Raw genomic sequence first — 24,361 nt, 5'->3', positions numbered from 1 at the left:
AATTAATCCTTCATGTAATTTTGAAATCTGGAAATTTTTTGAAATTTCATTTGTTTATAAGGTTGTAGCTCCTCCAAATATGCTCCATCTTACTACCACGTGATGCCAAAGCAAAATTCCACTCTTGCTGGTGATAAAAGATCAGATGTAGAGCAAAATGAAAAGCTAAAGGCATCCAGTATTCCTGTAGCTTGCAGCACACCTGGTAAGTACTCTCAGGTAATTTTCATTTATGCAATTGAAACCTTTATAAGCTTCTAAAGCTGTTTACTTTCTCCTTGGTTTTATTTATTAATACAGGAAATTATATTGGCTTTACTAATATTAAGGCAACTTCACATTCTTGTTTTAAATCCAGTTTTACAATATACTACTTAAAATCCAATTTCACCATCTCCTTGTGAATTAACTTGATTTGCAACTGATTTACTATTAATCTGGTCTGTTTTCTGTTTTTGTTCCCTTTTATTCTTGGACTGTAACTCCATAGGACACCAACCAGAAGTCTGTGAGGTTTTTTGAGGCTCACCTCTTTGACTGGTTTTTAACTCCACTTTTTGTTCATTAAGCCCTATGAATGTTAGGCCCTGCTCAGTTTTTTAGCCTCTCTCTATATCATTTGCTTTCCCAGATGTTGACCTCATAATTTCTTGTTAGATTTCACATGTGCACATGTGTGTTTTACTGGAGTTAGGACCTTCTCTTATTGTGTTGAGGGTTTGTCCACCAGAGGGAAATTGATTTGAAATACAGAGTAAGCTCTTCTTTGTTAAATGGTTGGCAATGGGAAAGAGAATAAAAATGGAGTATCAGCAAGAGACTTCCACTACCAGAAGGCTCTCAGTCATATCTACTTTAAGCAAGTCATTTATAGAAATTGAAGGCGTGGAATTGGCTCCCTTCCCTTAAAGTGGTCAATCCCTAGTGTGTATCCCATAGGATTATGTATGTTACTTCTACCAAAGATACAAGAATGTTCAAAGAAGCAATCCTAGAAATAACTCAAATGCCTATCTACAGGATAATGAAAATATATGGATTATTATGTAACAAAATGATTAAACCTCAACTGTTTCAACAGTACAGATGACTCTCCTAAACTTTTAGACACAGATTTTAAGAAACATATATATTCATATTCAGAAATGGGCAAAATTAGTTCATTGTGTTAGGACTCAAGATACTGTTTACCCTAGGGTGCTTTAACTAAAATGAGTATAACTGGAATGGTGACACATATTCTGTTAATTGATCCGAGTGCTAGTTACATGGATATGTTTCTTCTTTTTTTGGTTCCAGGAATTGAACCCAAGAGCATTTAACCACTAAAGCACATCCCCAGTCCCCCACACACACCCTTTTTAAATTTATTTTTTAGTTTTAGGTAGACACAATATCTTTTATTTATATTTATGTGGTGTTGAGGATCGAATCCAGTGCCTCATGCATGCTAGGCAAGCACTCCACCACTGAGCTACAACCCCAGCCCCCTAGCCCTTTTTATTTTGTATTTTGAGACAGGGTCTCACTAAATTGCTAAGTCTTGCTAAGTTGCTGAGATTGGCTTCAGACCTGTGATCCTTCTGCCTCGAGCCACTGAGATTGCAGGCACCAGTCACATGGGTTTATTCTGTTTGTGGATATTTGAGTACTTTATGTATGCTTGTTATATGTTAGAAGCTCAAGCTAAACAAACCTGTGTAGCCCTTATAAATTTGCTTTTCTAAACTTGATGTGGTATACATGTATCCAATTCTGGACTCCTTATCACTTACTTCCATCTAAAATGTAAATAATCCTATCTTTTCCATATACATTTTGGTGAGTATGTTATCACTGGACAACATTTACTCTTGGGGTTGTTTTTTTGTTTTGTTTTGTTTGGATTTTCTTTTTCTTTTCTCTCTTTTTTTTAAGAGATTTATTAAACTCATTTTTTTTAAATACTTTTTTTTAAGGTTTAGATGGACACAACATAATGCCTTTATTTTTATGTTGTGCTGAAAATCGAACCCAGGTCCCACCCATGCTAGGCGAGTGCTCTACCGCTGAGCCACAATCCCAGCCCTTGTTTGGATTTTCTTTTTTTGTTGTTTTGTTTTTTGTTTTTGGCTACTGGGATTTAACCCAGTGTTGCTTAACCACTACGCACATCCTGAGCCCTTTTTATTTTTTATTTAGAGACAAGATCTTACCAAGTTGCTTAGAGTCTTGCTAAGTTGCTGAGACTGCTCTTGAACTTGGATCCTCCTGTCTCACCCCACCCCCACCCCACCCCTGTCACTGGGCATGTGCTACTGTACCCAGTTCTGTGGGTCACTTTTAATTCCTGCATCTTTATTGCCTCCCAACATTTGATAACGTCTAAGTCCTAGGAAATCTACTTCCCTAATACCTTTCAAATTTATTCTCCATTTTTCCTTTATCATTTCTACTACCTAATTTTTATCTCTTCTCCCCTGGACAATTACAGTGTGATTATACTGCATCTAGTCTAGAAAAATACTTAACCTCTCTGTACTTCAGCTTCTTCATCTGTAAAAATATAGCAAACTTCATTGAGTTAAAGTGAAATTTCAATGAATTAATATATATATAATATCAGAGAGTCATGTCATTGCCCTCCTTAAACTTATTCAAGATTCTTAATAGATTCAGGATAAAATCTAAACTTCTTAGACTTTCTGACAGGTCACTTATGATTAGGTCTTGTACACTTCTCTACCTTATCACGGTACTCCACTTTTTATAGACCATACAACATCTCAGTGGGTTTGTTGTTGTTGTTGTTTCTCTTCATTTCTTAAAATTAGAAAATTTTTTAAATGTTCTTTTATCTTTTTTTTTAATTATTCTTTGAAGCTCAATTAAAGAGAAAAATTCGCAAAAAGTCAAAGTGGTACTTAGGCACTATAACAAAGAGAAGGAAGATTTCTCAGGCAAAGGATGATATCCACAATGCTATAGATGACAAAATTGAGAGTGATATAGAGGAAACTCAAGATACAAGTGTAGATCATAACGAGACTGGAAACACAGGAGAGTCTTCTATAGAAGAAAATGAGAAACAGCAAAGTGCCTCTGAAAGCAAAAGAGAATTTGGAAATAATAATTCAAGTACTTACAATATTGAGAAAGAACTTGAAGAATCTAAGAATGCTACACCATCTACAGAATTGAGAAAAGATAAGGTTGTTTGCAATGGAGATCCTTCTAACTCTCAGATAATAGGCATTTCTGATGAAAATGAGGGAAAAGGTAAGTCTCAATTAATAGATGTTTCACCCAAAGTTCCTACTCAGACGGTTACATATCAATTGCTTTTTGTTTGTCTTTCATAGTACAGGTATTAAGCTAGTTAGAAAAATACTGTCTTTACTTGCCTTTGAGCTGCTAACAGAAAAATGCTGTCTTTACTGCACTTTGACAGCAAACAGACATGGATTTGAGCCTCCAGTCTATTACTTATAGGATAGCTTTGACATGGAACAGCACACTTTTTGTTTATTTGATTGCTTCTCTGAAAAATTGGGGTAGATAATTGCTGGGTAGTAAGATATTTTGAGGTTCAAAAAAATTAATTCAGGGGCTGGGGTTGTAGCTTAGCGGTAGAACACTTGCCTAGCACCTATGAGGCCCTGGGTTCAATCCTCAGCATCACATAAAAATAAGTAAATAAAATAAAGGCATTTGTGTGGGGGCTGGGGTTGTGGCTTAGTGGTAGAGCGCTCGCTTAGCATGCACGAGGCACTGGGTTCGAACTTCACCACATAAATGTAAAAATAAAGGTATTGTATCCACCTAAAACTAAAAAATAAATATTTTTTAAAAAATAAAGGCATTGTATCCAACTATACCTTAAAAATATTTTTTTAAAATAATAATTCATTTGAAGCATGTAGCTCAAGGCCTGACTATGCAGCTTTAAAATCCTGTCAGGAACCCCTTTCATTTAAGCAAGATGAGCACTTTCCTAAGATTCTTTCAGAGTGTTATAAAATAACTCTTACCCATACTCATCATTTTCTATCTTATTGTAAAGACCAAGATTATTTATATTTATTCTGATGGTTCTTCCCAAATTTTCCATTTAGAATTGTCTTCACTTGAATCTTCTTGAGCTTTTGGCAGTAGATTTGTTTGATTTTTTTGGAAACCTAAACATTTAGTGATACAAAACCAAAATTTGTTAAGGGTCAAAATTTATTTTGGTCAAAAACAAGAATTGACTAAGGTAATAGGATTAAGGTTTTTATTAGTGACTTATACACAGAAGGTTATTACTTTTGAAGAGCTTCCTCAGTATGAGTTCTAATATGAGTAATTATAGAAACAGTGGACAAGGATATTTTTTTGTATGTGGTGCTGGGATCAAACCCAGGGCTTTTTATGTGCTAGCCAACTCCTCTACCCTGAGCTACATCCCCCATCCCTAATATGAGTACTTTAAATGTTAAATCTTTGGGTTATATAATTTAATATTTTGCTTTGGGTCAAAGTTGTTTTTTTTTTTTTTCTAACATATTTTTTTAAAAGGCCACTATTCAAAGGAAAAGGTACTTGCTTATATTATGTATCGGGACATCTAGGTCTTGTGCTAACTTTTAAAATAATTAGGTATATGGCCTTAAAAAAAAAAAAAAAAGTCTTTTCACGAAACTCTTGATCTCATTTTTCTCATCTATCAATGAGTATATTTTTCTGGATCAAGGATCAGCAAACTTTTAAAGAGCCTGATACCAGTTAATAAATACTTTATAGGCTATGTAGAGATCTCTTGATCTCTGGGTCACAACTGTTCAACTCTTCTGGGAAAATGACATTGATAGTAGGAAAAAATGGGCATGGCTTTGGCTTAATAAACTTTTATTTACAGTGGCAGGCTAAATTTGACCCATGAGTAGTAGTTTAAGATCCCTGTTTTAGATTATTGAGGTCCCTCCCAGTTCTTAAATATCTGTGCCCAAGCAGAAGATAGTGTATTTACTCTATCCAATATTTATCTAAGGCATTATTATGTCTGTGGATCAAATAATAGTTGTTTACTTTTTCATTCTAGAAATGTGTGTGCTGCGAATGACTCGAGCTAGACGTTCCCAAGTAGAGCAACAGCAGCTCATCAGTGTTGAAAAGGCTTTGGCAATTCTCTCTCAGCCTACCCCGACTCTTGTTGTGGACCATGAGCGATTAAAAGTATGTAATCCTTTCATTGTGCATAATAATCCCCAAATGCTAGATTGTAGACTAGTAGCTGGCTAATAGGAATTAGCATGGGAAACTAAAACCTTTTCTTTTTTGGATACAGGGGATTGAACTCAGGAACACTAGGCCACTGGGCCATATCCTCAGCCCTGTTTTGTATTTTATTTAGAAACAGGTGCGCAGCACAGCGCCCAGCCACTAAAACCTTTTCTTTGATTTAGCTACAGCTCTTTTCCTTTCCAACTACCAAATTCTGATATAATTTCAGGTTATTCATTGTTGTTTCTTTTGCCCTATCTATTCCCCTCAATTGGGTTTTCATATTCACTGCTCTAATAAAATGACATCCTCATGGTGAATAATATTTGCTGTTGTTAAATTGAATTCTTCCTGCCCATCTGTAACATTTGATGCCATTGATAACCCTCTTTCCTTTACTGTGTGTCCTTAAACTACCCTTACCTTCAGCTTCTTTATGAGTTTTTCAGAGTTTACCTTTACTATTTTCCCTACCTTTTTGTACTCTTGGATTGGCCATCACTTTTTTTCTATACCTTTGTTTTTTATTTATTTTTACGTGGTGCTGAGGATCAAACCCAGTACCTCACGTGTGCTAGGCAAGCGCTCCACCACTGAGCTACAACCTCAGACCCTAACCATCACTTTTGTAAGAGTGATCATATCTCTCAAATGCTTTATCTTGACATTCCAAAACAGCAGTCCTACCTCCCCAACTAACAACTGGGTGGGTTGCAGTTGCCTTAACATCTGAAATAAGGCTGGTTTATTGCTCTTTCCCTTCAAAAGACCCAAAAAAAAAAAAAAAGTGCATCCCAGTTCCAACTTAATGTATTATTTTGGCCACATTTCAACTCTGAGGACATTGAGATTTTATGTTGTATTAAACTATATGCACATATCAAAGATGCTGTAAGTACAAGGTGAATCTGCAGGTAATAATTAGCTCAGGAAAGCCCTTTTGAGTATAGCAAACCTTCTAAGAACTTGATTTCTCTACTTATTAGAGAAGGAAGCAGTGATACATTCCTGGAGCCCTTTCTCCAAGGAAAAATCTTGTCTGTATTAAAAATATCTTTAAAAATATGTGAAATTAAAGCATTTCTAAATCTCATGTACATGAAAATAGGAATTTTGTATAGTTCACCATGTTGTTTGGGGTTATGAGTAGCAATTATTGTTCTAGTTAATTTTCATAAATTTTATAACTGTTCTATTCTGCATATAGGTATATCATTTAGACTCAATTGCAGACAGCCATTTATTGGGATTATTTCAATTCATACTTTTTTTGGTAACATAACTCCACCAAAAGGATTGTTTGATAATACAGTGTATCTATTAGACATGCAATAAATGATGACCTTTATGAGAAATAAATTTATTATAGAATATTTTGAATGAAAACATTGGTTGAAGATGACTAATGTGTTGATTTATAGTTTTGTGGGTTTTTTTTTTTTTATATACTTATCTACATCATTGTTCCCGTACCTTGTTGTTATGACCATTACTTAAGACCTTTTCAGTTAGTTTTTATTTACTTAATTATAACGGCATAGCCTGGTAGGACCACACTTGAAGAATTAAAGAAATCCAGTGAGTCTACCATTTCAATCCCCCAAAGTGTTAAAACAGTCACCATTTACATAGGTTGTTTGTTTAGGTTCTCATAATGGAATTAATTATGATGTACTTATACTGCCATAAAATATGCTGCAAAAATGTTACCTTTTTTCCTATTATTATTAATTTGAGGTAATTTTTAAACATGTCTGTAGAGGTTTATGACTAGAATTGAAATTGGCAGCCTTAGCTATAGAATAGGAGTTGCCCAGGGTAAAGGTCAGAACCACAGAATTGTGATAGAGTTATACAGCCAAATTTCAGTGCCAGAGGCTACCATCTCTCAAAAACCTTGATCTGCCTTCTCTGACTTGTATGATAACAATTCCCAAAATCTTCAGAATTAAATATCTCATCTCAGAATATGTCTCCTATATGTAAACACTTATATTTTTATTTAGAATCTTTTGAAGACTGTCATTAAAAAAAGTCAAGAGTACAATATATTTCAACTGGAAAATTTGTATGCAGTAATCAGCCAGTGTATTTATCAGCATCGCAGAGACTATGATAAAACAACACTTATCCAGGTAAACTGTTGAGTCAAAGTTTTTTTTAATGCCCTTTTGTTATATAATCCATATATAAGATGGCTAAAGATTTGAGGCTGGGGATGTGGCTCAAGCAGTAGCGCGCTCGCCTGGCATGCATGCAGCCCAGGTTCGATCCTCAGCACCACATACAAACAAAGATGTTGTGTCTGCCAAAAACTAAAAAATAAATATTAAAATTCTCTCTTAAGTAAAATCTTTAGCCATCTTTTTTTTTTAAACAGGTTGTAAGAATTTAACTATTTTTAACAATAAACAATGAATTTAGTATCAGTAAAACTGAAAATTACATTTTGTTGTATTTTAATGAAGTTATGTGGCTCCTTTTAAGATATTTAAAGATAGATTTACTTGTCTCAATCTTATAGTACTTACATGTAATTTTTGAATATAACGTCAGATGAACTTGTCTTAGACTCATTTCAAAGGCATTTATTTAAATCATGAAGTCCAATCCATGAAAATAGTTTGTGACAGTTTTATATACTAAATTAAATTTTTAATAACACTATCAGATATTACGTGGTTATTAATATCTCAAGAGTTTGAAAATAATAACAATGAAATTGTTTTAGCTTTTTTCGTATTGAAACTTACTGTTTTTCCTTCCTACCCTTTATATAGAAAATGGAGCAAGAGGTAGAAAACTTCAGTTGTTCCAGATCATGATGTCATCATATCAAGTATTTTTTTTATATTCAGTTCTTATTTAATAGACTTTTGACATATCTGCATGTCCAGATGCAAGATTTCATTTTGCATCTTTAAGAAAAAGATTAAAATAGTTAAATATTTAATTTTCCTATTTATGTACATGTGTAAGATAACCAATGAATATTGGAAGTTTGTTTGAACAAAGCACTGTAATAATAGTAATAGTTGAAGTTTGGCCAACTCTTAATAAAGTTATTTTGATACATTTTATGGCACTTAAAATAGTGACATGGAAATTTTTTGTATTAAGCACTTTTACCTTTCCTAAAAAATAGTTTATTGTATCAGACTAGAAAAGTATCCATTGTTTCTTTGCTTCTTATTATATTTGTTTTCTTTTTATGTTTTCCCTTCTCTACTTTTAGCTTTTTTTGCCCAATTGTTCATTTAGCTCAAGTCATTGTTTGCAAGGAGGCTGCTCCACGATTCTGTACTTGACTATCAAAATTATTGTTTTTTAGAATAGCATTTTGATAATTCTAATTTGAGTTAATAAATAAAGATTTTAAATATTTTTGTTTAGTTTTATGATTATATACATAACAAATGTATTAATAACTACCTGATGAACATTTTTTTTGATAGCATAAAGTTTTTATATTTGAAAGCTTTATATATTTCTACAATTGCGTTTAGTTTATATTCTATAGATACCTTTATGTACAAATATATGAATATAAATATAAATTTTATATTTCTGATACCAAAAAATACATTTCTTTCTTAAAGCTCAAACTATTTACCTCCATACATATTCGTTTTTTGGAAGATGAGTATTCTAGTGTTAGTTTATAAAATAGTTTCTGTTAAACCCTGTTCAATGGGAGAAAAGAAGAGTAATCTTCCAATTAGAGATGTTAGATTTTTGGTGGTGGTGGTGGTGAGTGGTACTGGATGAATCCAGGCCGTTGTGCATTTCTGGCATAAGTTCTACCACTGAGCTATGTTCCCAGCCCAAGATTCTGAATTTTAATACAGTTCAAAATTGAGCTGCCTCTTGTTAACTGTTTTCTGGATATTTAAAGTACTCTAAAACAAAGTAAGTTATCCAGGCATGGTGGCACACACCTGTAATCCCATCTATTTGGGAGGCCAAGACAGGAGGATTGCAAATTGGGGGCCAACCTGGGCAACCTGATGAGAACCTGAGTCAAAATTAAAAATTTTAAAGAAGGGTTGGAGATATAGTTCAGTCGTGGAGGGCCCCTGAGCATAGGGCAGAAAAACTTTTGTTAGATACTTTAATTAGTAGATAAAGAAATGCTAATCACTGAGAATATTTAAATATGTGTGTGTTGCTGGAGATACACATATACATATTTTTATTGAAGTTTATTGTAACTTTTCCAGGTGCATCTTTTAGTTCTAGGATTTCATTTTGTGTGTATAGTTTGTGCAATAAATTAAAAAGTGAAAAGTCCTTGCCAAATCTGTCTGTTTCTTCAGTATTTTAAAACATTAAAGATAATTCAGTACTAAACACGAAGAAAGCTATTCTTTCATATATTACTGTGCATAATTTAAAATACTGTTGATCTGTCCAAAATGGTAGCACCTGCCTGTAGCACCAGCTACTCAGGAAGCTGAGGTAAGAGGATCACGTAAGCCTGTGAGTTGGAGAGAAACCTGGGCAACACAGTGAGATCCTGTGTCAATCAATCAATAAAATGCTGCCTAGAATGTTAATATGATGTGTGTTCTTTAGAAAGACTAAAATGCTTATTGTTCTTGTTTTTTTCATGGCATACTGTTTGCAGATTTTGAAAGTGATAGTTCTACATGCCTATGTAGAGTTTGAAAACCCTGATGAAATTGCAAGGTTAGATATATATTTTAATATATGTGTGTGTGTATATATATTTAGTTGTAGTTGGACATAATACCTTTATTTTTATGTGGTGGTGAGGATGGAACCCAGGGTCTCCCATATGTTAGGCGAGTACCCTACCGCTGAGCCACATCCCCAGCCCCAGATTTATTTATTTTTTTTTTAATAATTACTTTTTAGTTGTAGTAGGACACAATACCTTTGTTTGATCTATTTTCTATGTGGTGCTAAAGATTGAACCCAGGGCCTCACACGAGCTAGGTGAGTACTCTACTGCTGAGCCACAACCCCAGCCAGCCCTACAAGGTTAGATTTTTTGTTTTGTTTTTGGTTTTACTTAAAAGTACTGTCCATCTGCAGCATTTAAATTTAAAGGAGGGAGGGGGACAGTCATCCAAATTGTAAAGGAAAAAGTGGAAATATCTATAGTCAAGAATTACATCTTATGTATAGAAAATTCTAAAGAATCCCCAAAAAAGTTGTTAAGCTGTGGACCCTATAAATAAATTCAACAAAATATTTTTAGAGTTAAAAAAATCAGTTATATTTGTATATATCAACAATAACAAAAGTCCAAAAAGGAAATTAAGCAATTTCATTTGTATTAACACCTACAAATAAATTAAGCCCAGGAGGTCCCAGCCTGTGTACATTGATAACTATAAAATTGCTGAAAGAACGAAGACCTACATAAACAAAGACACCCTGTATTCATGAAGCAGAAGATGCTGTTTGTCGCTGTCAGTGATCCAAAGCAATCAACATATTCAGTGTGTGATCTCTATCAAAATCCTAGTTGCCTTGTTTGAAAAATGGATGAGTCACTCCTAGAATTCATACGGAATTTCAAGGTACTCCACATGGGGGTGAACTTTATTTAAAAAAAAACTCTTGCTGCTTTTGAAACACAACACAAAACTATGTGGCTCAAGTGGTAGCGCGCTCGCCTGGCATGCGCGCGGCCCTGGTTCGATTCTCAGCACCACGTACAAACAAAGATGTTTGTTGTGTCCGCCAATAACTAAAAAATAAATATCAAAAAAAAAAATTCTCTCTCTCTCCTCTCTCACTCTCTCTTTAAAAAAACAAACAAACAAAAAAAAACTATGCTCTAAAGCAGTGTGGTACATGCATAATGACAGCTCCCTCAAGTAAAACTGAAAGTCCAGAAATAAGCCTATATATCAAAAGAATGAAGCTGGATCCTCTCACTTCATACCATATTGTAAAAATTAACAAAATGGGTCTAAGAAACTTATCCATTAGAATTTAAAAAAAGATTTGACTTCGTCAAAAATTTAAAATCTTGGAGCTGGGGATATGGCTCAAGTAGTAGCATGCTCACCTGGCATGTGTGAGGCACTGGGTTCGAGCTCAGCACCACATAAAAATAAAGTAAGGATATTATGTCCACCTAAAGTTAATAAATATTTAAAAAAATAAATCTTGTGCTTTAAAGTTTAAAAACTGCTGTACCATATAGGATTCTTAAAAAGAACTCAATGGATATGGATATTTTTGCTCATCATTAATAGTTTTTAGGAATACTGGTCAAATAGTTTGAAAGATGCCTCTCTTTAAATCATTATTCTGATATATTTCTTGTAAATAGACCAGAATTACAGAATTTGTGGAGGAAGATTGCAGGTAAAATGTTCATGTGATGGTTGCATACTATCAAATTTGACTTGGGTTGTTGATTAACCTTAATTACTGGCTGATGTGTTTCCCAGGATTTCTCCACTGAAAAATTACAATTTTTGAGCAACAGAATACTCGGCATATTGTGTGTGATGGAGCAAAGACAGAAGCTTGGAATAAGCCTAATCCCACAGTGCATGCTTATAGATAGCCCTGATGGAATTAAAGCAAAAGGCAAAGCTAGTGCACATTCCCCACTTGTTAAAAGTGGGTTATGAGGGCTGGGGATACAGCTCAGTTGTTAGAGTGCTTGCCTTGCATGCACAAGGCCCTGGGTTCAATACCCAGCACCAGAAACAAAACAAACAAAATTAGGTTATGCCTTGACTTCTAGAGAAGAGCATGGGGAAAGGGAGTAATTTCTGCTTCCTGCTGGATATTGTGAACATAAAAATTCATTAGGTCTGCTGTCATGTATAACTAATTAGAACAAATTTTTAAAAAACTCATGAGAAATATTGCCAATATTGTGTTCAGTTACAACTAAAAAATAAATATTTTTTTTAAAAAGAAATATTGCCAGTTGGCCTCCTGAAATACCCATTTTTTTTCCTCCATTGTTCCCTGTAACAATGCTGAGTAATGTTTTCACCTGGAAATTTGAAATATTTCTTCCATTGCAAAAAATGTGGCCTCATGACAGGACTGGCCAATGAAGTACAAAAGGAAGTGTGCTCAGTTTCTAGGAAAGCTCTTTGGATGGTAAAGGGTGAGTGCATCTCTGCCTTCTGTGCTTCCTTTTCCTGCTATCTGGAGGACAGATAGCATGTGTGATATCTACATCACACATACATAATGTCTTGTACTCCTGAAACTGTCTTGGACTATGAGGTATCCTGATCTACTTCATGAAATCAGAAAGGACTCGTGCTTATGATAATTTCAGGGGATTGCTGTTCAAACACTTAACTGCATCTGGACCTCTTGAAAGAGGAGTAAACTGCCTTGTTTAAACTATTCTTGGGTGGGCCTCTGTTATTGATAGTGGAATGCAATTCTTAACCAGTAAAGGCATGAAGAGTAGAGATAACAAGCCCCAAGTTACAAGCTGTCACTCTCCTATACCCATAATCTTCCCTTGAATTATCCTATTTTAAATGCTTTTCCCTAATTCCCAAGTAGAACTGTAACATGTGACAGACACAAGAATATTTTAAGTGGCAGTGTTTACAATCATCAAAACCTGAAACAGTGTACTTGCCCATTAACAGTAAGATGTTCAACTGGAAATAAAGTGAAGATATTTCTAGTTTTTAAAATTAAATTCACACTTTAATGACTCATTTGCCACAGAATCAATTGTTTATTCTTAGTAGTAACATACAATTAAATATTTGCATAAAAATGTCATTTAATTAACTATATTTCCCAATGTTGATACTGTTTCCTCTAAAATTATTATTATAGATTTTTATGGCAACACATTTTTATTATCATGAAATATACAAGTGTTTGGTTTTTTTCTTGCTATATGTTAAATATGCTTTTATTTTTAAATCATCAGTTGAACCCAGTACTAGGCAAGCACTGTACCACTGAGTCACAACCCCAGTGCTCCCTGGCCCTATTTTTAATTTAATTATGGCGCTCTCATATACCCTTAGCCTTCACGTAGTCTGGAGCTTAGCCTAGGTTCTCTTCTGTTCTCTTTACATTTATTGTTCCTTATTTTCAAGACTTTAAATGTCATCTGTATTCCAAATTTCTATCTCCAGGTCACGCACTGTTCTAAACTATAGACTGATTTTTTCCCTGAAACCTTCCACCCCCATGAAGTTCCTTCTGTCAATAAATGCCACCACTATCCCTTGAAATGCTGAAGCCAGAAACCTAAAACCTTCTCCCTCAACTTTGGGTCAATCACCATGTCCTGACTATTCTGCCTCCAACATGCCCCACCTCCATTCTCTCCATTTCCTCCACCTTGCTCTCTCCACCCACTATCATCACAGGTCTAGACAAACTGCAGGAAGCTTCTTTTTTTGTCTTTTTTGCCCACTCCCCTCCATTCTTCACCCAGTAGCCAAAATATTTTTAATATTTGTCTCACCATAAGATCATTGCCTCTTTAAGGTTAGAAGTTAAGTTTATTTGTTTTACAATTATCCAGCAACTACCATAATAGGTTTATAGTAGACATTAAATGTCAGTTCCCTTAAGGAGAGAAGATTAAAAGTAAAAATAGGGAGCTGGCTTGGGGGTAAGAAAGATGGTGGACCGAGAAGGACATTACCCTAGGTATATATATGGTTGCACAAATGGTAAGACTCTACATTGTGTACATCCAGAGAAATGAAAAGTTGTGCTCCGTTTATGTACAACAAAATGAAATGCATTCTACTGTCATGTAGAACTAATTAGAACAAATTTTAAAATTAAAAAGTACAAAAGTAAGACATGATTAATAAGAAATGGGGGCTCTGTGAAAGGAAGCCCAAACTTTAGAGAAGCAGAGTAGGATTTAGGTAATAATATCTAGTTTTAAAATAGAAACAGGATTATCTTTATTATATTTTTAGAAGCTGCTTCAGTTAGATTTAAGGCTGTGAAAGGAAAAAATTTTAGTTGGTTTCCTTATTGTTAATTTTTTACATGTTGGGCATCCTCATGAGACTGAAACCCATCTAAGTAATTATGTAGTTGAAAATTTGCACAGTCACTTAGCAAAGTGACTAGAAGGTTGTTAGGGTTTTCTTTTTTACTAACTGGGAACAAGTACAAAATACCAAGAAATACTATGTTTATATGTAAATAGTGATGAAGGAAGAGAGCAGTCATCAGTTAAATTGTTGGATTAACAAATGGGGGGCTGAGGCTGTAGCTCAGTGGTAAAGTGCTTGCCTCAGATGTATGAGGCCCGGGGTTCAATCCTCAGCACCACATAAAAAACAAATGAAAACAGATACTGTGTGTTCATCTACAACTAAATAAATATTTTAAAAAAAAAAAAAAAAATTTTTTTTTTTTTTTTTAAGATTTTGGGGTTGCAAATTACAGAAAATCTCTCTTACTAACATAAGAAAAACAGTACATTTTTGAAAGAACATAAATTACCTTGTGGATGGTCGGAAAACCCAAAACTCAATGAAAGAAAACTAGAGCTGCACCAAGCCCTTGGCAAGAGTTCTCAAAATTGTTGCCATAAATGTGACTCAGCAAAACCAAATCATCCAGGCTCAGTGATTCTCTGTCCTAAATTTCAACGACTCCCCTCCCCAGAAAAAGAATTGGACTAGTCCTAATGTCCACAGAGCTCTGGCCAAGAGCCAGAGTCACATAATTTGGACAATGATGTGAAATTTACATTATAAGGAGGTGCAAGCCCAGCAGCCTGTCATGAAGTTAACAAAACCACAATCCACCATCATAACCTCTAATGTGCATTTGTGCCAGTTCTTTGATACACGTGGTGAACCCTCTTGCCTTGTGTACAGTTTATTACTGTATCTTGTTTAATCCTCCCAATGGCTCCAGAAGGCCTAGAAGGTAGGTTTTGTATTATTTTTATTTTACACTTAAACTGAGGCTCAGATTGAGTAATTTATTCAGTGTCACATGTTAAGTGGCAGAAGCAGGACTTAGGTCTATGATTCAGAACCCATGTTTGTGTATGTGCTTCAGGGAGTACTAGGGATTTAACCCAGGGCCTCATGCAAGTACTCTACCAATTAGCTACATCTCCACAGATCTGAAACAAAATCTGGTCAGTCTCTTGCTGAGGCTAGTCTGGAACTTGCCACCTTCCTGCTTCATCTTCCCCGGGAGATGGGATTATGTGTGTGCACCACCACACCTGGCAAAACCCAGGCTTTTAACCACATTCCTCGAACAGACATTTTATATCCCGACTCATCTCCCTGTGGCTTTGAGCATTCTAGTATGAGCCTATGGCAACTTCCTGTAAGCATCTATAACCTCCACCTGGGGTTTGCTCATGGTTCCACTGGAGGTGGGCTGGGGCGACAGAGTTCACACCCTTGTGAGTAGCAGAGGCCCATTTCCTTGTCCCTTTGGTACAACTCTGTGGTGTGTTCTGCATGGTAGGTTCTCCACAGCGGTTGAGGCGCAGGACCCATAGCATTGTTTTGCTTGAAGCTTTCCCCTTTGTTAGTTTCCTTCCCTTTCTCGCCCCCACTCCGATTCCCTACAAGCACCTTATAGTATCACCTACCAAATAAACCACTCCCTGTCATATCTCTTAGGGTATACTTTAGGGGGAACTCAACCTAAGATACTCACTCCCTTGTAAAATAAAAGTAGAAAAATATAAAATGCTCCAACAATAATTAACTTTTTTTTTTTTTTTTTTTGTACTAGGGATGGAACCCAGGGGCGCTTAGCCACTGAACCCATCCCCAGCCCTTTTTTATATTTAATTTTGAGACTGGGTCTCATTAAGTTGCTTATAGGCTCTCTAAATTGTTGAGGCTGGCTTTGAACTTCTAGTTGTGCCTTAGCCCCCTGAGCTACTGGGATTACAGGCATGCAATACTATGCAAGATTTCTCAGCTATCGATCCTCATAAACCAGCATTAATTTCCTCAACAGCTTATTGTGACAGCATAACAATTTATTTTCAATTTTTTCCCATTTTAAAGATTGTTTTATTTTGTAGCAATGCTATGTTTTTCTTCTGTTTTTAAGAAGAGAAAGTGTTTAGGCTGTGTAATTTTAGTGCACAAAGGTTGGAAATGAAATCACTACATTTGAGCAATCCAGTCTGCCAACATCCCAGCTCTGGCTGGGAGTCAGAGAACAGCACTTAACATGCAGTGAGAGGGCTCTTGGAATACTTCTATCTTCAGAACACATGTCGAATCAAAATGATTTAAATGTCCAAAAGATATGAGACTAAAACGCTTAGTGGATCAAAGAGACCCAGACATGGTTACTCTGGACATGCAGACATTGTGAGCTACAAGTATTGATTTAAAGGATCATTGTGAAACTTTGAACTGGCTTGGAGATTGACTTAGGGGAGGAAAAAAAAAAAGGGGGCTCATTGCAATAGATAATGTATTCATGAAATAATTTGGAAACTGATTACGTGTGATGAATCCCAATTATAGCTATTTACTGTGGTGAATATTTAGGAAAATCAGACAAGCTTTTTTTTTTTTTTTTTTTTTTTTTTGCTTTAATTATTTTGGAAGAAAAATAAATTATCCCCAATCTTATGTTCTGTGAATTTTTTTTCATTCAGTTTACATGTTTTATATTTAGGACCACAGCATATGTGTCTTTTCTGTTTCTTCCTTAAATTTTTCTGAAGATCTTTCCCCACCCCACTAGGGAGAAAATGTAAATTACCACCGTCACTCAAACAAATTCCCTGGTTTCTTCTGAACCTTCACCTCACAGCTGTGGCATGAAATATAATCACCAAAATCCTAGCTATCCAAAAAGTTTCCTAATATTCTCAGCCCAAATAACCTTGCAGGAGAAGAAGCAGAGATAACCTAACATTTTCTTTCATCTAAAAATAGCTAATCTGCAAATACACTAAAATTTTAATGGTAGCGAGGAAGGGAAAAACATAGATGAGTTTGTTTCTCAATTTTTTTGTTTTTTTGTTTGTTTCTACAGTGATTGAAAGTCACTTTTAGTAGTTAAAAACATCTAAAGTACTCAAAGACAAAAAAAATTAAAATCCTTGTATATCCAAACTGAAAATTATGTATTTCTTATATTTCATATTGTTGCTTAACTGTCTTTGGGGAAGTGTTGTTGGTTGGTTGGTTGGTTGGTTGGTTGGTTGGTTGGTATTGGTGATTGAACCCAGGGGCACTTCAAAACTGATCTCCATTCCCAGGTTTTTTTATTTCAAGACAGGGTCTTGCTAAAGTGCAGAGATTGGCCTGGAACTTGCAATCCTCCTGCCTCAGCCTCCTGAATAGCTGGCATCACAGGCATGTACCAACACACCAGGCCAGGGTAAATATTTTTAAAGAAAGTTGTTTAAAGTCTGCAAATCTAGCTGTATGATCAAGAAGGAAGGGGTTCAACCACAGGTACAGGTGTAATATAAGCATAGCATTACTTTGCTGACTGGGACCTGCTTGCCTCTCATCCAGCTGTGACACAGAGGGAAAGAAATGTGTAAGTGGATTCCAAACTGAGAAAGTAACTCAATGAGAAGTCCAAACTAACTGGTCCATATTTGCAATTTGTATAAATTCATAATATTAAAATGAAATTATGGTAGCTAAACCACATTACAAATGACAAGACCCAACATAAGTTATTATTGGGGTACTTTAATTACAGTCACAAGGTTAGGGACTACGTCTGTCTTTTTCAATAAATACTTGCTGAATTTATGTGTATATGAACATATGTACTATTGAAGACTTAATTGTTTGCAACACATTAGGAGATCTACAAATAGGAATGAAATTTGATCTCTGCCTCTCCCTAAGGAGTTTATAATACAATAAAAATACATCAAATTGCATCTAAATCTACACATACCTGTAAATATTCATTGTCTCAAACCTTGGTTATTATTCAAGGTACAGAAAAGTGGAATAATCTTCACCATGTTGTGGAAAAGGTGGTCCTCTAGAGTCAAACATGGGTTTCAATCTTTTTGGACACGTTCTACAAAAATGCGTTTTGGTCAAAGTAACATGGCAAAGACATTTACTTCCACGAAAATGTCCATTTGTTCACCCATGTTTCCTGTGTATGGCTCAAAAGAGGAAGCAACCTGGATCCCTGAGTCACCACTTGAAAGGGGTTGCCCTGGAGAGTCACTGGGCGCTCCAAGAAGCCTTGGCAAAAGACAAGCAAATCATATGTTCAGCCTTGGATATGTAGGGTTTGTTACAGCGTAACCTGTTCTCCTCTCACAAGAACAGATGATACATTCATATGATGGTTGTTGACCCTGTGATAGAAAGTTGGTGGAAGGCAAGACTGAGATTCATTTAAAAAGATGGTCAAAAATTGGTGTGTCCTTTTTCTGTGCCACCTCCCTCTACAAACAAATGGAAAAGTCCCGTTCAACGCCCAGCTTCGCCCAGGCTTCTGCCACCCAGTATTTGAACTTGATCAAGCCAGGCTTCTTGAGTCTCAGTTTTCTATCAATGGGGGATGAGTATAACTACTCATAGATTGTTTTGAAAATTACATATATCAAAGCCTGACCTCAGAGCCTGGCAGGTAGAGCTGCTTCATAAGAGCTGCTTCATTGCCCTCTCCTTTACCTGAGGCCAGTGGTTCCACAACTGACTGCATTTTAGATCATTTGGAAAGCTCTAAAACAAAACAAAACAAACCCCACAGTGTCTGTGTCCCATCCTAAACCAAATAAATGAGAACATTTCATTTATTTGGGGATGGAACTGAGGTATAAATATTTTTTCAAAGCATCAGGTGATTCTATTGTCTAACCAGGGTTGAAAACCCACGCCCTTAAGGAATATGAAAACAGATAAAATGCTATTTGATTATACATTATTTAAAATAAAGTTTTCATAATGTAAAAAGCTTTCAAAAGTAGTATGACTAGCTAGCTATTCATGGGTGCAGAGCTTTAAGAAAGGTTTATGAATAAATTACAGACAAGAGTCAATAAGTAGTACTGGATACTCTCAGGGACTGAAGGCTGCTCCCACAGGCAGACTGAAGATAAGCTCATGATGCTGCCCTGTGGAAAGGACAGGCTCAGATCGCCCAGTATTGTTTATAGAGAAGACTGACTTCCTGTTCTGTGCTGTGTCTCCCCACCCACACTGCCCCCAGAATTCTACGTTGATTTCCTAACCCCCAGGACCTTAGCATGTGACTATGTTTGGAGATAGGGTCTTAGCAGACACAATTAGTTCAAAAAGACGTCATTACGGGAGACTCTAATCCTATGTGACTGGTATCCTTAGAAGAAGAAATTTGAACACAGAACTAGAAGGGAGATAATGTGAAGGCCTAGAAGATGGCCATCTACAAGTCAGAGAAAGAGGCCTGGAATAGATCCTTCCCTTACTGCCTTCAAAGGAGCCAACCCTGCTAACACCTTGATCTCAGACTTTCAGTCTCCATGACTAGGAGAAACAGAAATGTCTGTGGTTAAGCCATCCAGCCTGTGGCATTTTTAATGTGAAAACTAAAGCATCAGGTGGGTATTTGGTAAGAAAAAAAGTCACCTTGCCCCATTTTATCAAGAAATAGTCAGAGGGAAGATGGGTATTTGTTTATAAGGTCCTTGAAGCTGAATAATTTGATATTATTGGAAAAGTAATTTCAAATATGAGAGAAGACTCCCGGAGAGGTGTTATCATTGTTTCATGGCTCACAGCCGCCTTCTGAATGAGCTGCCCTTTCTCACAGCTTCTGCTGTCCTTTCTTTACAGGGCTGCCCTGCCCTCCCCTGCTGCCCCAGTAGCTTGGTCCAAACTTTTTTTTTTTTTTGGCGGGGGTGGGGGTGGGGGAGGGCAGGGGGGGATTGATTCCAGGGTCTCATGCATACCAGAGCTAAAGAACTGCTTAGTCTTTTAAGCTGCTGAATTTTGGTGGGCTGTGTTGGGAATTGAACCCAGGGCCTCATGCATGCTAGATAAGCACCCTACCACTGAACCACATTTCCAACTCATTTTGGTGGGTTTGTTATGCTTGATACTGTTAACAAGTGGCAGAGGATCCAAGACTTGAACAGTAACCATTTGATCATTTGATTTCAATGCCAGTGAATATTTTATTAAGGGAAAAAAAGTTTTTCCTTGATTATAAGCATCTATTTATATAGATATTTCTCAAAGTGAGGCCTGTAGCTTGCTTACATGAAGATTACCAGGGGGCCAGGGCCGTAGCTCAGTGGCAGAGTCTTTGCCTGGCATGTGTGGAGCACAGGTTCAATCCTCAGCAGTAGCACATAAAAATAAATAAAATACCTGTAATCCCAGTGGCTGGGAAGGCGGAGGCAGAGGATAATGAGTTCAAAGCTGCCTCAGCAAAAGCAAAAGGCTGAGCAACACAGTCAGACCCTGTCTCTAAATAAAATACAAAATAGGGTTGGGGATGTGGCTCAGTGGTCAAGTGCCTCTGAGTTTAATCCCCAGTACCAATCCCCCAAATATAAATAAACAAGTATTCTATCCATCTACACCACCACCAACAACAAAAATTTTAAAAAAGATTATCAGCTATTGGGGCTGCCATTATAGCTCAGTGGTAGAGCACTTGCCTAGCACATGTGAGCACCACATAAAAATAAATAAATAAAATAAAGGTATTGTGTCCATCTACAACTAAAAAAAAAAAGATTATCAGCTGCATGTCAATTGTGGATTCACCATCTTATCCCAGACTCACTGAATTTTACTCTTCCAGGGGTGGGGTCTCAGAACTATTCTTTTTTTTTTTTTTTTTTAAATGTCTTTATTTTATTTGTTTATTTTTATGTGGTGCTGAGGATTGAACCCAGTGCCTCGCACGTGATAGGCAAGCACTCTACCACTGAGCTACAAGCCCAGACCTCAGAACTATTCTTAAACAAAATTCCCTAGTGATTTTCATGGATGTTAAAATGAAGGATTACTACTTCCGTTCCTCAGCTAAAATTTTCAACACAATGAATCATGTTTTCTCACTGTAGTAATGTTTTCTTAGTTGTATGTTTTTCTAGGGTTATTTGTGATCTAAGATTTTTGCCAAAAAATATATACTGCCACCTTTTTTCAGACCTGCATGGTGTTGACACGTCCACTAAATGTCTGGTAGAAAGAGTTACCTAGCAATGAGTGAATGAACTGAGATAACAGGATGGTGAAATAGTGTATCAGAAGCTGGGTACAGTGGCTCATGCCTGTAATCCCAGGTGCTCAGGAGCCTGAGGCAGGAGTATTGCAAGTTCAAAGCCACCCTCAGCAAGCCTCAGTCAGCCTTAGCAAGGCTCTAAAAACTAAGTCAAACCCTGTCTCAAAAATAAAATATTAAAAGGCCTGGGGATATGATTCAGTGGTTAAGCACCCCTGGGTTCAATCCCGGTTATTTTATATATATATATATATATATATATTTTATATATATATACACACACACACACACACACACACACACACATATATACATACACACACATACATACATATACACACACATACATATACACACATATACATACATACACATACATATACATAAACAGAGAGAGGAGAAAGAATATGAATCAGAGTGTTACTCCTTGGATTAAAACTGGGAAATACCTTTTTTCTCTGTATTTTTCTTGTCCTATAGTTCTATATGTGGCCCAATGTCAGATGTAGAAAGAGGGGAGAAGTGGAATAGGGAGGGCATTTCACAAGTAGCAGAATATAGACTTATTTTTTTCTGTTGTTACCAAGAACATTGTTATTTTCACAGAGCAAGTACTAAGAGGAATAAGAAAGGACTTGACCCAAGATTGACTTTGAAAGCTTGTTCAGCCTGAACTACCCTTAGCTGGAACATTTTTGTTCATCTTCTGAAGTAGCCATTAGAGAAAATGGTAGGACCACTTCACTAGGGATGAAGTCTCAAGTTCACCTAACTATAGTTAAAAGTTTAAAGTGTCTTAGTTTGATGTCTTTTTGACTGGTCTGTTTCATGGCATTCTATATATATATATAATTTTTTCACAAAAGGTAGAAAAGGAAAAATAATAACAGAAGCAAACTACTACAAAAAGTGCTGCTGGAAGCCTGTTCTTCAGATGATACTAGCACTTAGAACTTTTTATTCAAAGCTCTTTATTTCCTACAAACATATATATTTTTTCACTGTTCCAAAGGTAGAAGAGGCTCTAAGCCAAAGTGCTGTGCTTTTTAAAACCTGCTGATCGACTTCTCATCTCTAACAGTACTGAAGTTTTGCCAGACCGGTTTATGTATGACAAACCACAAAACATATGCATAAGAAATGCAAACTCTTTTAACTGAGCTAATCCCAGGGTAAAAACTTACTTCTGGAGCAACGCAGCTGTTAAAATCAGTCATATTTACAATTTTTATAAATGAGTTTATTTTAATAAAAACAAGTCACTCAGTGAGCAGGATCTTTAAACAGATTTATGTGGGCTGGCACAATCTGCTATGCTAAACATATATGCATATTGCTTAAGTCTGCAACTGGATTTTTCAAGTGGTAACAGTCTTGCTTTGTACAAGGATACTAAGTAATTGGCAGCACTCCAGCTAAGGACAGACACTGTTCTCAGCACTGTGCTATTGAAATTGTTTTCCTGGACAGAATTGCCCTGTGGCAATTGGGAGGATTCTGGGTTGCTGGCATTGAGCAGTGAACCAGGCAGACAGCTTATACAGAGTAGGAGACTTATAAACTCTATAAAGAGGAGGAAAAGTAGAATAAGAAAAGGATAGGAAGAGAGCAGGAAGGGAAGGAAAAGAGAAAAGTGAAGCTGATTTTCATCAGGCCTATCTAAAGGGTCTCTTTCTGTATCTTTGCTGGATCTCTTCTCACCTTTCACACTTTCATGCTCACGTTTTGCTCAGCTACTAGATTATAAGCTCTTGGAAAACAGGAATACGGTCATCTTTCCAATTTGGATGGCTTCATATCTGTGATTCAACCAATCACAATCCAGAAAAAGAAAAAGGCATCTGTACTGAACATTACCAATTTTTTTCTTGTCATTATTGCCCAAATGATATAGTCTATTTGCATAACATTTTCATTGTATTAAATATTATAAATAACCTAGAGATGATTTAAAGCATGGTGAGGATCTGGGTGGATCGTATGCAAATACCATGCCACTTGAGCATTGTTGAGATTTTGATCTCTTCAAAGGTTGTAGAACTAATCTCCTGCTAAACTGAGCTTGACTCTCCCACAGTGCCTGACATACATGATGCTAAAATCCGAGTGGCTAATTGCATAAATAAAAGAAAAAATTTATGTATTTGAAGTATTTTCTTATCTTACCTCAGAGTAAGCCCTAAGTATAGGTTATGGGGTGCAGTACTGTCTCTAGAGGGTGTACTGAAATTTTGTGGGGGCAGTTTTTGTCTTTGTAATTCTCTTATCTGGTGCCCAAAGCATTTACATTACGAAAAACCTATTATTGAGTTATTTTTTAAAATTGATATCAGTACAGCATTTTACTAAAAACTACTCTGGCTTTTTTGTCTTTATATGATTAGAACATTATACTGATTTCTTAAAATTATTTGTGTAAGTAGTTTATATTATGAATTTAATTCAGGAGAATGAAGTGGTGTTAAAATTATTTTTAAGTACAGGGCTTAGCAGGGCAGGATTGAGCTCTTCTGACTAAAAGATCATTAAGCTCCAGCATACGAAGTTTTTAGGATTCTAAGATGCAACCTACAAGAAGCTGGTGTACATTGATTTCAACAATCAGGCTTTCACTTTAAGTAACTGCATATTTGAGGATTAATGTGGCTCAGTGGAGCGCTGCTGTCAAAGCACAAAGGGTCCACGACTGGGATGGGGGTGGGGAAGAACATCGAGGCGCCAAAGAGCTCTCACGCGTCGGGGCGGTGAATGTGCTGCGTGAATGTGCGCCGAGTTGCCCGGAGGGTGAGTCGTTTCTTTTTGCTTTGGTTTGTATTCTTCATTTTAACAATGATGGGGTGGGGGGAAGGCTGAAGGGAAGGGGAGGGGCGGTGACGCCGTCCGGTTTTCCCGAAAGCCTGGGTCCTCAGCTGGTCCGCTGCGGGGCTGGTTCACACTGAGGCAGTGGGATTTGAAGACCAGGGCTTGG

At 36.3% G+C, this 24,361-nt stretch overlaps 1 protein-coding gene across 2 annotated transcripts in view; it reads left to right on the top strand.

Moving 5' to 3' along the window:
• Atad2 (ATPase family AAA domain containing 2) overlaps positions 1–8,671 on the top strand; it is a 58,931-nt gene extending 50,260 nt beyond the window's left edge. For both annotated transcript variants that reach the window (XM_076835608.2, XM_076835607.2), the window contains 5 exons: positions 62–205; positions 2,863–3,258; positions 5,060–5,193; positions 7,248–7,376; positions 8,022–8,671. In XM_076835608.2, the coding sequence (XP_076691723.2) occupies positions 62–205; positions 2,863–3,258; positions 5,060–5,193; positions 7,248–7,376; positions 8,022–8,066 (848 nt within the window). In that variant the 3' untranslated portion in view covers positions 8,067–8,671. The remainder of the gene's footprint in view (positions 1–61; positions 206–2,862; positions 3,259–5,059; positions 5,194–7,247; positions 7,377–8,021) is intronic.
• The last annotated feature ends 15,690 nt before the right edge of the window (positions 8,672–24,361 follow it).

The sequence above is a fragment of the Callospermophilus lateralis genome, chromosome 16, assembly GCF_048772815.1.
Source record: "Callospermophilus lateralis isolate mCalLat2 chromosome 16, mCalLat2.hap1, whole genome shotgun sequence".
NCBI classification, from domain to species: domain Eukaryota; kingdom Metazoa; phylum Chordata; class Mammalia; order Rodentia; family Sciuridae; genus Callospermophilus; species Callospermophilus lateralis.
This window is presented reverse-complemented; position numbering and strand designations above follow the sequence as displayed.